The sequence below is a fragment of the Sceloporus occidentalis genome, unplaced genomic scaffold (assembly GCF_023333645.1).
Source record: "Sceloporus occidentalis isolate IW3139 unplaced genomic scaffold, rSceOcc1.0.p SCAF_1, whole genome shotgun sequence".
NCBI classification, from domain to species: Eukaryota; Metazoa; Chordata; class Lepidosauria; order Squamata; family Phrynosomatidae; genus Sceloporus; species Sceloporus occidentalis.
In genome coordinates, this window is record NW_028316981.1 from 175,724,774 (window position 1) to 175,739,407 (window position 14,634).

The following is a 14,634-nucleotide window of genomic DNA, read 5'->3' on the forward strand; positions in this document are numbered from 1 at the left end:
CTTCTGGGACAGAGCAGGGGAGCCTGAGAGTCCCACCCGAGGGAACAGTCGCTGCTAAGCCTCGGAGGAGGCGTGTGGTCGTAGTGGGGGACTCCTTGCTGAGGGGTACAGAAGCAGTGATTTGTAGGCCTGACAAGATGTCTCGAGAGGTGTGTTGTCTTCCAGGTGCAAAGATCCGTGATGTGACAGAGAGGCTGACAAGACTGGTGAAGCCTACTGACCAATACCCCTTCCTTTTGGTCCATGTGGGAACTAATGATACTGCAAGACACAGCCTTCAGAACATCAAAAGGGATTACGAGGCGCTTGGTAGGAAGCTGAAAGGAATGGATGTACAGGTTGTCATCTCGTCTCTTCTGCCAGTTGAAGGGCATGGTCCAGGAAGGGAGAGGAAAATAGCAGATGTGAACAACTGGCTTCGCAGATGGTGCCGCCGAGAAGGATTTGGATTCTTCGATCATGGGCTGCGGTTCCATGAGGAGGGACTTCTTGCAACAGACGGGTTGCATCTCACGCCAGTTGGAAGAAATGTTTTTGCCAACAGTCTCAAGAACTTGATCAGGAGAGCTTTAAACTGAGTTCCGAGGGGAAGGGAGACAATATTAAGGAAGGCGAAAGGAATGGCGAAAATAGTCAAACTGACATAGAGGAAACAAGGCAAACAGTGCAAGGACCCAGCAGTGGGAGGCAAAAAAACTTGCACAGGCAGCAAGTAAAAGGGAACCATGGTCTGCGATGTCTCTACACTAATGCACAGAGCATGGGAAATAAGCAAGATGAACTCGAACTCCTAGTACAACAAAGCAAATATGATATAATAGGCATCACTGAAACCTGGTGGGATGAGTCTCATGATTGGAATGTGGAAATAGAGGGGTATAACCTTATTAAGAGAAATAGGCCAAACAGGAAAGGAGGAGGAATAGCACTATATGTCAGAGATATTTACACCAGTGAAGAGATCCTGGACATCAATCATGGAAGCCAGGTGGAGAGCATCTGGATAAGAATCAAAGGGGAGGGAAACAACAAGGGTGTTACGGTGGGAGTCTACTACAGACCCCCAAGTCAGACTGAGGAATTGGATGATATCTTTCTAGAACAGATGACCACACAGTCAGAAAAGAGAGATGTAGTAGTGATGGGCGACTTCAACTATCCTGATATTTGCTGGAAGTCAAACTCAGCAAAATCCTCAAGGTCTAGCAAATTCCTCACTTGCCTGGAAGACAATTTCATGGCCCAAAAGGTGGAAGAGGCAACAAGGGGGTCAGCTATTTTAGATCTGATCCTAACCAACAAGGATGACTTGGTTAATGGGGTGCAAGTGGTGGGATCCTTAGGTGGAAGCGACCATGTTCTCCTGGAGTTTGTTATACAATGGAGAGGAGAAGCCAGGCAGAGTCAGACACGCATCCTAGACTTTAGGAGAGCGGATTTCAGTAAACTTAGAGAAGTATTGAGGGCGATTCCATGGTCAGAAATACTAAAAGATAAAGGAGTTCAGGACGGATGGGACTTTCTCAAAAGGGAGATACTGAAGGCACAATTTCAAACAGTTCCAGTGAGAAAGAAAAACGGGAGGTGTCTCAAGAAACCAGGATGGATGACTAAGGAACTTTCAACCGAGCTAAGTTTGAAACGGAACATGTATAAGAAATGGAAAAAGGGGGAAATCACGAAAAAGGAATTCAAAGAAATAGCAGGCATGTGTAGGGGTAAAGTCAGAAAAGCTAAAGCGCAGAATGAACTCAGGCTTGCTAGAGAGGTTAAGAACAATAAAAGGGGCTTTTTTGGATATGTCCGCAGCAAGAGGAAGAAGAAGGAAACGGTAGGGCCACTGCGTGGAGAAGATGGCAAAATGCTAACAGGAGATAGAGAAAAGGCAGAATTACTCAACACCTTCTTTGCCTCAGTCTTCTCAGAAAAGGCAAAGGGTGCTCAACCTGAGGATAATGGAGCAGAGGACAGAATAGGGGAATTTCAGCACAGAATAAGTAAAGAGATAGTAGAGGAACACCTTGTTAATCTAAATGAATTTAAGTCTCCGGGACCAGATGAACTCCATCCAAGGGTATTAAAAGAACTGGCAAAAGTAATATTGGAGCCATTGGCAATCATATTTGAAAACTCCTGGAGAACAGGAGAGATCCCAGCAGACTGGAGGAGGGCAAACGTTGTCCCCATCTTCAAAAAGGGGAAAAAAGAGGATCCCAACAATTATCGTCCAGTTAGTCTGACATCAGTTCTAGGAAAGATTCTGGAGCAGATCATTAAACAGAGAGTTTGTGAACATCTAGAAGGCAATGCCATAATCACAAAAAGTCAACATGGGTTTCAGAGAAACAAGTCATGCCAGACAAATCTAATCTCTTTCTTTGACAAAATTACCAGCTTGGTAGATGAAGGGAATGCTGTGGATATAGTATATCTTGATTTCAGTAAGGCCTTTGACAAGGTTTCCCATGACATTCTTGCAAACAAGCTTGTAAAATGTGGGCTAGACAAAGGAACTGTTAAATGGATCTGTAATTGGTTGACCGGCCGAATCCAAAGGGTGCTCAACAATGGCTCCTTTTCATCCTGGAGAGAAGTGACCAGTGGGGTCCCACAGGGCTCTGTCCTGGGCCCAGTGCTATTCAACATCTTTATCAATGACCTGGATGACAGAATTGGGAGCATACTTATCAAATTTGCAGATGACACCAAATTAGGGGGAATAGCTAATACCCCAGAGGACAGGATCAAGATTCAAAATTACCTGAATAGACTAGAAAGCTGGGCCAAAGCTAACAAAATGAAATTCAACACAGAGAAATGTAAGGTATTGCACTTAGGGCGGAAAAATAAAATGCACAGATATAGGATGGGTGACACCTGGCTGAATGAAACTACGTGTGAAAGGGATTTAGGAGTCCAAGTAGACCACAAGTTGAACATGAGTGAACAGTGTGATGCGGCAGCTAAAAAGGCCAATGCTATTTTAGGCTGCATCAATAGAAGTATAGTGTCTAGATCAAGAGAAGTAATAGTGCCACTGTATTCTGCTTTGGTCAGGCCCCACCTAGAATATTGTGTTCAGTTCTGGGCGCCACAATTCAAAAAGGACATTGAGAAACTGGAGCGTGTCCAAAGGAGGGCGACAAAAATGGTGAAGGGTCTGGAGACCATGCCCTATGAGGAACGACTTAGGGAGCTGGGGATGTTTAGCCTGGAGAAAAGAAGGTTAAGAGGTGATATGATAGCCCTGTTTAAATATTTGAAAGGATGTCATATTGAGGAGGGAGCAAGCTTGTTTTCTGCTGCTCCAGAGAACAGGACCCGGAACAATGGATGCAAGCTACAGGAAAAGAGATTCCACCTGAACATTAGGAGGAACTTCCTGACAGTAAGGGCTGTTCGGCAGTGGAATGCACTTCCTCGGAAGGTGATAGAGTCTCCTTCCTTGGAGGTCTTTAAACACAGGCTGGATGGCCATCTGTCAGGGATGCTTTGATTTGGATTTCCTGCATGGCAGGGGGTTGGACTGGATGACCCTAGTGGTCTCTTCCAACTCTAAGATTCTATGATTCTATGATTTTATTTCCTCTATTTCTGGGCCACCTTTCATGACATATTTTTCCCAAGATAGTTAAGAGTAGCATGGAAAGAATACAGTTCCATATGAAAGATATTCATAAAATCATTTCAAACAGAAATAATGGCTCTCAAATAATTTACCTATGCTCTGTGCTTAGTAGGGTTGTGTGTGTGTGTATGTGTCTGTGTGCATTCAAGTCGTCTGTCCATTTATAGTGACCCACTAATTACATAGGGCTTTCTTAGGCAAGGAATACCATGGTCTTAATCATGCAGGTCAGCCAGAAAGTCTGGTAGATACAGCTTGATCAAGGGGGAGTTCAAGTTGACAGCAACTAACTAGCTAACTACCTGAGAAATTTTCTTGTTTTTCTTCCCTTTAACCAAAAAATGTTCCCACAGCAAGTAACATACAAAGATAGGTACAGTAGTATGATAGACCCTGCCATCAGGCTTACCATTTTGCCTATACAAAACAAGAAAATGCAGTTCACTGTCATGACCAGATTGATGGAAATAGTCTAAGTGACCCATGGAGTAGTTTCTCTTTTCTTCCTCTGCTCTGCGGCCTGCTTGGGATGACTGACACTGTTACTTTAGACAAAGTCCCATTCATTTCTCTCTCACTACTAGCTTAACATCCCTCCTTTCCTGGATTTCAGCAGTAGCTTTTTTAAATCCTCTTCTCTATGGTTATTGTAGCAGCCGTTGCATCCTAGAGCTACTACACTCACTTGAAGGTTTTCATAATGTGGAGACTCATTTATGATCTTTGTGTGCACTGAGACTTGGGAGATTATTGTGCATGTATTTTTTGCCTGAAATGGGCACAGGACGAGATTGGGCTGCAATGGGGGGAAACAGGTGTTATTGCACACAAAATTTTTGCTGTGCTGACAGCCGGCCACGACCCTTCCCCAAGCCACTCTTATCCCACCAATTTTGGTAGTACAGAAGCTTTCAGTACTTCAAAATTGGCCAACTCAGGGACAGGTGGTGGTTGACAATAGCAATTTCATGTGTGATAAGACCCATTTCCCCCCGTTCTGGCCCAATTCTGTCCTGTGCCCAGATTGGGCAAAAAATGGCTATGTGATACTCCTTAAATTCCAACTTGCAGATATTAATATCAGTTGGTAATATCCTTCTGCAATTTTGAAGGAACACAGATACCCAATTTTTCAAGGACTTGGCTACATCCCATGGCTCTATAACAAATGGTTCATTTAGAAGAAGACCTAAGAACGTTCTCTCCGCCTTCTGCTTCCACCCCTAAAGAGACCAAGGAGGAGAACTTTGTCTGATCATCCTCCAAGTGTGAAATCAGTCTTGCCCGCCTCTTGCTATACAACGTTCCTTTGGTTATTAAAAACTGCTGGGGCGTTTGATCAACAGAAAAGAAAGAAAATGCATTTTAACTCAGTAAATTAAAGGAGAGAAAACATTTAATAAAACAAGTGTAAATCAACCATAAAGGTTGTGGTATGTTTACTCAGACAGTCTCTGCAGTTGAGCTTCTTGGCAATGTAAAGCTGAAGGGAAACCATTAGAAGATATTTGGATGGCAAAATGCCCAGGATGTGGATTTAAGTGGAGTTTACAAAGAGTATCCCCATTTAAGGAATCACAGGTGATAGAATGAGCTGGATGGCCTGTAGTCCCAGTTTCTCTTTCCTCCTCTCACTTCTCGCTTCATCCTCAGCTTGCTTCAAATGCAGCAAACTGATTTCAAATTGCAAAGGTAGTGCGTATTCAGTTAACTCAGCAGAGGAAGAGAGAAGATGAAATACAGAATTTTGCCCTTCCCAGTACGCTCAAGCAATAGCAAATGGCTGCAGCCTCTCCTAGCTTGTGTGTTCTTTCTCATTTTGCCCTCTTGGCCACACTCTTTTGCTGCTTGGCCACGTGTTCCAGTTTTCATCTATAAAATCTCAGAAGGTATGCAGTTCTCTTGACACAGTGGGGACCATGTTAGGAACACATGTGCTTTTCTGCAGTGATGCCAATTTTCTAATACAGACTGAATGTCTCCACAATTTTGTAGTACCAAATGGAGATCAAACTAGTAGTGATAATGAGTGCCTTATCCAGGTTGACAGTGGTCCAAGGTGTTGAGAGGCCTCTAGTCCACATCATGGTCTTAGTAATGTCTCTGGACAGAGGGCAGAGCTGTCCCTAGGCATTTGCTAGTTGCGGCAAAGGACAAGATGGTATCTGCTCACCTTTCCATTTTATAGAAAGAGGCTGACTGGGCGCGACTTCAGCACTATGTAATAGATGTGTTTCAGTTTTCATCTGGGAAATATTGAAGGGACTACAATTAATGAAGAGGAATCTCATGATACTATTGTTGCTACTAAGTATTAACTAGTAGCCCTAGTTTATGTTAAGCATGAAGAAAGGCTAGGGTTAGGGCATTTTAGGACCAAGGGAGGCCTTTAAAAAAAATGGAAGTGAGCAGAAAAGTGAGCCTCTTCCTTTTCCCACTTGGCCAGAAGCTCCATCAGACCCAAAAGATTCCAAAGCAGCCACCCCCACCAGAAGCTGCTTGTAAGAAGGGGCTGGTTTCTGCATCTGGAAGCTTTGCTGGCTGGACAGGAAAGAGAGTCTCATCCCTTTCCTGCCTGACCAGCAGCACTAGCAAACCCAGTAAGGATGTGGTGCAGCAGGAGCAGCCCACCACCACCATCATCTGCTGGCTTATGGAAAGAGAAGGGGTGTGTGTTTAAAAAGATTTGCACTGGGTGTCAAATATAGTAGTTACACCACTGATTAGGGGTCCAGTGGCCTGGTTGCAATTGTAATTGTATTAGGGGATTTCATAAGACCTTGCAACCAGAGGAGGCTGTTACTGATGCAAGGAGAGTGCTGTTACAAAGCCATGTCTAGAAGCTATTATCATCTTAAATTGCATGTTTGTATTTTCTCATGTTTTCAGATATTCGGTCGCATAATCCATACTCTCCAACATTTCACAGATAAAAGCTGAAGCATGTGTGGCCAAGCAAAATCAGAGAGTAGTCAAGATGGCAAAGGTTATTAATGAGGAAAACAGACAAGCTAGGAGAGGTTGCAGCGGATTGCATCAGCCTATGGAAAGGGCAAGATTTCACCTTCTCCTGTCCTCTCTCCCCTGCTGAGTAACTGAGTATGGTCAAGATCAGTTTGGTTTTCCCTGAGCCTCCTGAAAAGGCCAAGATTCTGTCACCTCCTCTCCTCTCCCCACTGCTAAGTAAATTGAGTGCAAACTATTTTTACATTTTGAACTCAGTCTGCAGCAAATGAAATAAAATGAGAACAAAGGGGGAGAAGTGGGAGGAGAAGATAGAAACTTGGACATTTTAAATGCCATTGAAAAAGTGGGGTGACAGAAGATCAATCAGGAGTCTCCATGCCAAATCAGGACAGTTGGAGGGCACTAGAATCCTCTAGCCATCTTGCCTCCCCAGTTGTTGTCCCAAACAGTTAACTTTTCCAAACTCATGTTTAGCAGTTTCAGCAGACCGCTTCCCTCAACATCAGTTGGCTCTGAATCACTAGTTGACAACACTTGGTAGCTACAAGACACCTTTTAAAATTTCCCACAACATCTCCCATGTAGCTGTGGCTGAATCTACATGGCAGAAATTGAGCAGTTTGACACTGCTTTAACTGCTGTGGCTCCATCCTTTGGATTCTTGAGACTTGTAGTTTGCTGTGGCTCCAGAGCTCTCTGACAGAGAAAGCTAAATATCTCACAAAACTACAAATCCCAGAATTCCATAGCATTGAACTATGCCAGTTAAAGCAGTATCAACCTGCATTATTTCTGCAGTGCAGATTCAGTCTCGGGCATTAGGGAAAACCTAAAATGGTGGCTTCTAGACCCGACCATCTGCTATGGGGATCCCAGGGCAGGACCCAAACTGGGGTCATGATAGATGTCTGAAGGGACTTCCCATGTTCAAGTAAAGTATGTCCATCATGGCCAATTTCTAACCATTATTCCCCCACTTTCATTCATCTTGATCTCATGCTATTGACAAGTGACTTTAAGTGATCACACAGACTTCTTCAGTGTCTTCCATTTAGTTGACGTGTGACCCCAGGGGTCTCAGAATCCAGGCATCCTTATTTCACATGTTATGTAGGTTTCCTCCTCTTCCTCCTCCTCCTCATCCTCCTCTTCTTTCTCCTCCCCAGTCTTTGGAGTGAATTATATTTGAAACTTCAAAAGGCAGCTTGGAGCTTTGGAGAGAGAAAGAGGCTTTGGCGTAGGCACAGAACGCAGCTAATCCGATGCAGGGAGATGTCAGCTGCTCCATCAAACAGGCTTAATTGTTTAAAGAAGAATAAAAGGGGAAGAGAGCAATGGAGACCCCTGAGGGGGCTGCTCCGTGGAGCCCCAGTGTTAAGCAGTGAGCAGAGAAGCCTCCGGCAAAGTTTATACACTCAGGGCTTTCTGTCTCCTTTGCAAATGTTTGAGGTGAATGGTGGAGCTCAGAGATTTGGCATCTGGTCAGAGCTGCTGCTGATGAGCATGTTAATGGTCTGGCTTACTTTGTGCAATGACAAGTGATGGTGGGCAGAAGGATAGCACATTCCTTTGGCAAACATGGCTCTCAAAAGAGTTTGCTGAACAGAAGTAATACAGAAGGAGGAGTGCATATGCAGAGGAAGTACCACTGGGCAAGGGAAGGGACTTAACCCTTTGGCTATATATTGGTTCTCCCCTGCAACAGTTACTACCAGTAGAGTTGCCAGTCCAGATTCTCCCAAGCCCTGAGATTTAAGCACTAGAAACTGTGACCTAGGGACTCAGACCCTTCTGGCATCACTGAAGGTGGACCCACTAGGACTGATACATTAAGCATCAAGCCAGATGAAAATCATAAGACATAGAAGCCTGTTGAAGGAGAAGTATGGAGGAAGATGCAAGTGGATGGACTATTGGAATGAGAAGCCTGGGTTGAGATAGCAAGGCCAGGGATGCAGGGTGGCACCATATACCTTACCAGAAAAGAGGACAAAGAAGGATGGAGATTTGCCTGAGAATTGCACATGCTTATATGCATAGATGTAAATTTAGAAAGACGATTAATTTTGAAACTGTCATGGAAACACTCCACTCTGTCTTATCCCATATAGACCCATAGATAACATAGTGGCGTGATATTTTCTCCTTTGCATCTGGCAGTATGCCTCTGTGAAACAGCATCTCCTAGAAAAGTTCATTCTCATCCTTTTAACCCCTGGCCTGTTTAGGAAGGCATCTATGGCTACTGCCACACTGCAGAAATAAAGTAGTTTGACACCACTTGAATTGCCATGGTTCAGTGCAATACAATTCTCAGATTTGTAGTTTTGCCATAGAAAACCATAGAAGCCATAGAAGTTAAAGTGATGTCAAACTGCTTTATTTCTACAGCGTGGCAGCAGCCCATGTGCACTTTGCTTTTGCTACAGACCCCTTGGTTGCCATCATATAAATTATAGGCTGATGTTTTGGAACCTGTTTGTTCCTTTTCTTGAAAGATTTGAAGTCTCCCACTTTGTCAGGCATTAAGACATCCCTATCTGTCAATCAGTGTCCCTGCCCAGTCATCCCATAAATGAGAGAGTGCCATTTTAATCAATATAAGCCAGATTCATCCACCCGAAGCTTCTGCTAACAAGGCAATGAAATTTCTGTCTCTCTTGGCTGTTTTCCATCTTCAGCTGTGATAGCTAGGATAAGCTCCAGGATATGCAAACACTTGTCCTTCGCTCTTCCACATGGTGCCCATGTTGGATACATCTCAGATCTTGGAAAAGTCCTTTTTTTGAGTACAGATCCCAGAATCCTCTACTTGGCAGAGCTGGTGATGGGAAGGAAGGCCTTGTTGATTGGGGGGGGGGATTCTGGGATACTCCAAAACAGAAACTCCTGCAGTCTGACCATTTACTATCTTTATATACATGCATCCTAATCTCTCATTTTGTGATAGCCTGGGAAAGGGGAGACAACTCTCAGGATGATGAAAAATTATGCTTACTAACTAAAAAGCCAAATATATTTAGCCCTCTAGTTGTTTTAAAGCTTTTTGGAGGGAAGCCTAGAAAAAGAATGCAAAAGGCAATCCCTAATTTTATACATATAAGCATTAGGTATTACAAAATTATGTTAATGCTTCCATATTGCCTGCATTTGCTTATCAAAGCAGAGGTCTTCAGAAATCTTAATCAAGACAACTGCAGTATTTTGGACTGGCAAATGGAAAGTATATGGATGGAGACCTGCAGTTTTATGTGTTGTGAGCAGATGTTAGAACAGATAATATTCAAGGGTTCTGTTAGTGTGTCTCGGATAAATGAAAAGGAAATGTTTGGAAACCGCAAATTTTTTAGAGGAGGGAGAGAAAATCAAGTTTCTTTATTGAAGCCTAGAGGAGCTAAGGTTATTGCAGTCAGCTTTTAACTTTCATGGGGACAGCCCCCTGCGAAAGTAAAAAAGCTGAGACTATAGACCCAGTAATTCTTTGTTTGTAGCCTGAGAGAACACTTTTCTAGGCAGAAGTTGACTGTATAGTCATGATGGAGGACCTACAGATGTCTAGAGAGAACATATTTTTTCAGTGGCAGGAGCAAATACAGTAATCTGCAAATAATCAAATCTGTGAATGCTTAATCTGCACGTGTGTAGGGACAATATTAAAATCCACTCCATCTCCTTTTTCAGGAAGAACCTTGCATTAATAGTGTTTACCTTCTCTTATGCACCAAAGCTGAGGTCTGATGCAGAGGAATATTGTTACAGAGAGTACCCACTAAAAGTGAACCTGTTCAAGTCTTCCTTTTATTACAAAGATGTTCCTCTGTATAGTTTTTATGTGGGGGTGGGGAGGGTTGTTGTACATGCATTTTCTGACATTTGCAGTGGATAACATAGGTAATGAAGCTATTATTACAAGTAGTAAAATCATGTCAGGTATATCTTTTGTGGTCTACAAAGTCTATTGTCTTAAAAGTATTTTCCTTGATAGGCATAAACCCCGCTGGACAGATATCTCTTGAGCAGAGCAACACACAATAGTGTATTATGTAATGTTTCTTTCTGTTCCTTCAGTTCACTCCTTACAAGTATGTCCCTCATGTTCCTGGTTCTTTTAAATGAATTCTGAGACTTGGCTTACAACCTGATATGTGTTGAACTATGTACCAGTTTAGTTCTGGATAATGTCTTGCAAGCTATTAGTAACATATTTGAAAGTATCAGTGGAATTCAGGTGATTAGACTTTTTCCTTAAAAGATCAGAATGTGTTGTCAGAGACATTTTGAATAACCTTTGAGACACCATTCTGCCTGGATATCCTCTACACAACAAGTTTTCAGTCCATGGAGAAGCTTCGTTTCTAATATTGGTTTCACTTGAACAGTTCTGCTTTAGTTCTGGAAAATATCTCTTGCTTTACTGTAGCCTGGCAATTTGTATAAGATGCATCCAGTGAGAACCAATTTGTCTCTATTTGTGCTAGGCCTTCATTTCTGGGGATGGAAGAGGTAGAAAGATCCCAGGTGCTTTGCAGATTCATACATCAGCTTGTTTTATGCATAACCTCCAGTCTACAAGGAACGGAAATTATAGACACACTTAAAGCACTGCTTAATGTTTCTGGTTATTTTAATTTTCTTCTCCCTTCCCAACCTTATGTTTTCTATAGATGGCTGACATAACTCTTTGTTGACAAGTGAGCTTATTTAATACTCACTGGTAGCTTGATATGATCCTTATCCAAGATGAGATTTTCATCTTTTTGTGCTGATTGGCCCCAGTGGCAGAATGTTAACCCCCTCTTCCCATATGTGTCAAATTTCCCTCTCACTGTCCAGAAAGTTTTCTTTAATATCTCCCCCTACTTCTTTCTATTATATTGGAAAGCCTTTGCTCATCTCATCATTAGGTACTGAAGCCTTCCATCTGGCAGTGAGGATTTGCAAGAGCCATCTGAAACTTGATTCTACCGATCTGTTTTTATCCTAATTTATTTTTACTTTATTTTTTGCTTGAGACATCACATGCAAAGCCTCTATTTGCTTAGTCTGTTTGCTAAAGGCTCCAGTCAGTTAACAACTGAACGAATACTATCCTTGCTGAATAGGGTGCTGAGAATTTGGAGGATCTAAGATTAATAATCATGTGCTATGTGATACCTTCTGTGTCTGAGGAATTAGGGAAGACGTGTGTTAGGCATATTTATGAGTTAGAGTGCTACCCTCTCCTGGCCTGCAAAGACTCAGATAAATTCTGCAAGACCAAGGAAGAGATCAAAGTCCTATTGCAGAATACATGTTTTCTGTGCAGAAGGTCCCAGGTTCTGTCCTTACCACCTCTAGGTCCAAGCATCTCAAGTAGCAAGACTGGGAAAGTAAGACACTTTCACAGTCTTGTTATTAGAAGCATTCCTTCCAGAACTCCTTGAATGCCACTGACAGTCAAAGAACACAATATCCAGCCACCCCCAAAACTAGGCATTTTAGACTGCAGTACCCACCATTGCTGTCTATTGGGCATGATGGCTGGCCTTCATAGTCCAAAACATCTGGAAAAAGCTAGATTGTAGAAAGCTGAACAAGATGGATCAACACCCTCACAGACCACAAAGTGCTGTGTTCCAAGTTTATCCCTCTTTGATCCTTGATGTATCTCCTTTCCTCCTTTTCCTCATCCTCCCTCTTCCTCGCCTTCTTTCCCTCCATTTCAAGGTTGGCATATTTTCCCCCATGTCAGATGAGTGTGATTGAAGAGACAGGGTCCATGGTGGCATGGGGGGGGGGGGGTTGAGATTGGATTCCTCCCACCCTTTGAGGATGGATTTCTTCCCCATTCTCAGAAGGTCAAATTTCAAATCATCCTATGGATCCTGCAATGTCTCTTGTAGATTGCAGGTTGGAGGAAGGATTTTGCTATGAAGAAAATGTCTTTTGTTTTTTCAACTTTAGCCATCATGAAATATTGTGTTTGCCCTGTGCTTGTAGTGGTTACACTGACCTGAAAAAGAGTAGTCCTAGGAGAGCCAGGGTAGTGGAACAGTTAGTGGGTTGGACTAAAACTTAGGCGATCCAGGTTCAATACCTCATCCACCATGAAACTCCCTGGAAGACCTATCACTCTCTCTCACCAACTTCAGACAATTGATGTGAGAATAAAGTGGGGAGAAGACACTGGTCCACCAGTTGGACTCCTTGGAGAAAAATGGGCTATAAATGTAACTTGTAAATATATAAATAAAGGCTATTCTAATTTCCCTTTGGTTGTTCCTCAGGTTTGGTACATGGATGGCTACTACAAAGGCCGCCGTGTTCTGGAATACCGCACCCTCAATGACTTCATCACAGGCCAAAACTTTGTCCAACACCTGCTGCCTCATCCCTGGGCTGGTACCGGCCATGTGGTCTTCAATGGGTCCCTCTACTACAACAAATACCAGAGCAACATTGTGGTGAAGTATCACTTTCGCTCCCGGAGTGTTGCTGTGCAGCGTAGCCTCAACACTGCCGGCTACAACAACACCTTCCCATACTCCTGGGGTGGCTTCTCCGACATTGACTTTATGGTAGATGAGAATGGGCTCTGGGCAGTCTACACCACCAATCAAAACGCTGGCAACATTGTGGTCAGCAGGATGGACCCCATCACACTGGAGATTCTCCGCAGCTGGGACACTGGCTATCCCAAACGGAGTGCCGGAGAGTCCTTCATCATCTGTGGCACCCTCTATGTGACCAACTCCCACCTGGCAGGAGCTAAGATCTATTTTGCCTACTACACAAACACTTCTAGCTATGAGTACACGGATATTCCCTTCCACAATCAGTATTCCCACATATCCATGTTAGACTATAACCCCCGAGAGAGGGTTCTGTACACCTGGAACAATGGCCACCAGGTCATCTACAATGTGACTCTTTTCCATGTCATAAAGACTTCTGGGGAGTTATAATACCATGAGCAGAACTGTCTCAGTTGTCATTTGGTTCATTTTTCTCTCTTATCCTTGTGGGGTGTCTGTGTGGGGTTGGGTTGCACACTGTGGCCTGGGAAAATTCCGTGATGCCGTTATTTCTACATAATAAAACAAAGATATCTCTCTCTTTCTCTCTTTCTCTTTAACTCTTTCTCTTTCTCACTTTCTCTCTCTCTCTCTCCTGTGATTGATGACGCATGGATCTAGTTTGGGCTATTTTGGGTGGGGAAGGAGGGACTTTTTATTTTTTTATTTTGTATCAGTTTTCTTTTACTTATTTACTGGTGGCATAATAAAGATGATCTCGTTGAGGTTGGACAGAGTTTGAGCCCTTCTTGGTTCACTGATTCATACTGGTAAAGAGAAAAGTTTAACCTTCTACTTGGGATATGGTTGCTACCTTTGAATCCAGAGCCATCTCCTTCGAATCCAAAGTAGCACAGGGAAATCCTCCATTTGAGGCCGATCCTACACATGAGCCATTCCCATGGGAGGTTGCCACCTATCAACTCTGTGGTTTCCACCTACATAGACACATAAGATGCAGAATGAATTCATCAAGGAATTTATCTAGAGTGTTTGAGGGATTCAACCTTCTGAATCCCAATATGACTTGACCTGATTCATAGATTTACACCCATTAGTTAAATGTGCAGATCAGATCTAAATTACCATTCTAGTTTCACATATTCTCACACTGTTCTCAGCTCAAAACACATCAAAGTCAAAAGCAGAAAAATTCCCTTTCTTGGACTATGACTCCCAGAATCCCCCAGTCAGCATGGCCCATTCTAGACAATAGGAAACTGTGGTCCAGAAAGACTGTAATTCAACCTGTAAGCAAAACATTTTCTAATGTATACTTTAAGGAGAAGAAAATTTAGAAATGCCCATTTGGGGAGAGAATAGGTTTAACATATGTATTTAAATGCAACACATTCATGTGGTTTAAAAAAATATAACTAGAATGTATGTTAATTCAAACAAAAATCCACCAAACAGTGATACCTTTATTGGCCAACTGAAATGCACAATATTCTTATTGCAAGCTTTCGAAACTCTACTGGCTTC

At 42.9% G+C, this 14,634-nt stretch overlaps 1 protein-coding gene across 3 annotated transcripts in view; it reads left to right on the forward strand.

Moving 5' to 3' along the window:
• Window positions 1-13,855, forward strand: part of OLFM2 (olfactomedin 2) — a 279,696-nt gene extending 265,841 nt beyond the window's left edge. For all 3 annotated transcript variants that reach the window (XM_089509333.1, XM_089509314.1, XM_089509324.1), the window contains exon 6: window positions 12,862-13,855. In XM_089509333.1, the coding sequence (XP_089365459.1) occupies window positions 12,862-13,539 (678 nt within the window). In that variant the 3' untranslated portion in view covers window positions 13,540-13,855. The remainder of the gene's footprint in view (window positions 1-12,861) is intronic.
• The last annotated feature ends 779 nt before the right edge of the window (window positions 13,856-14,634 follow it).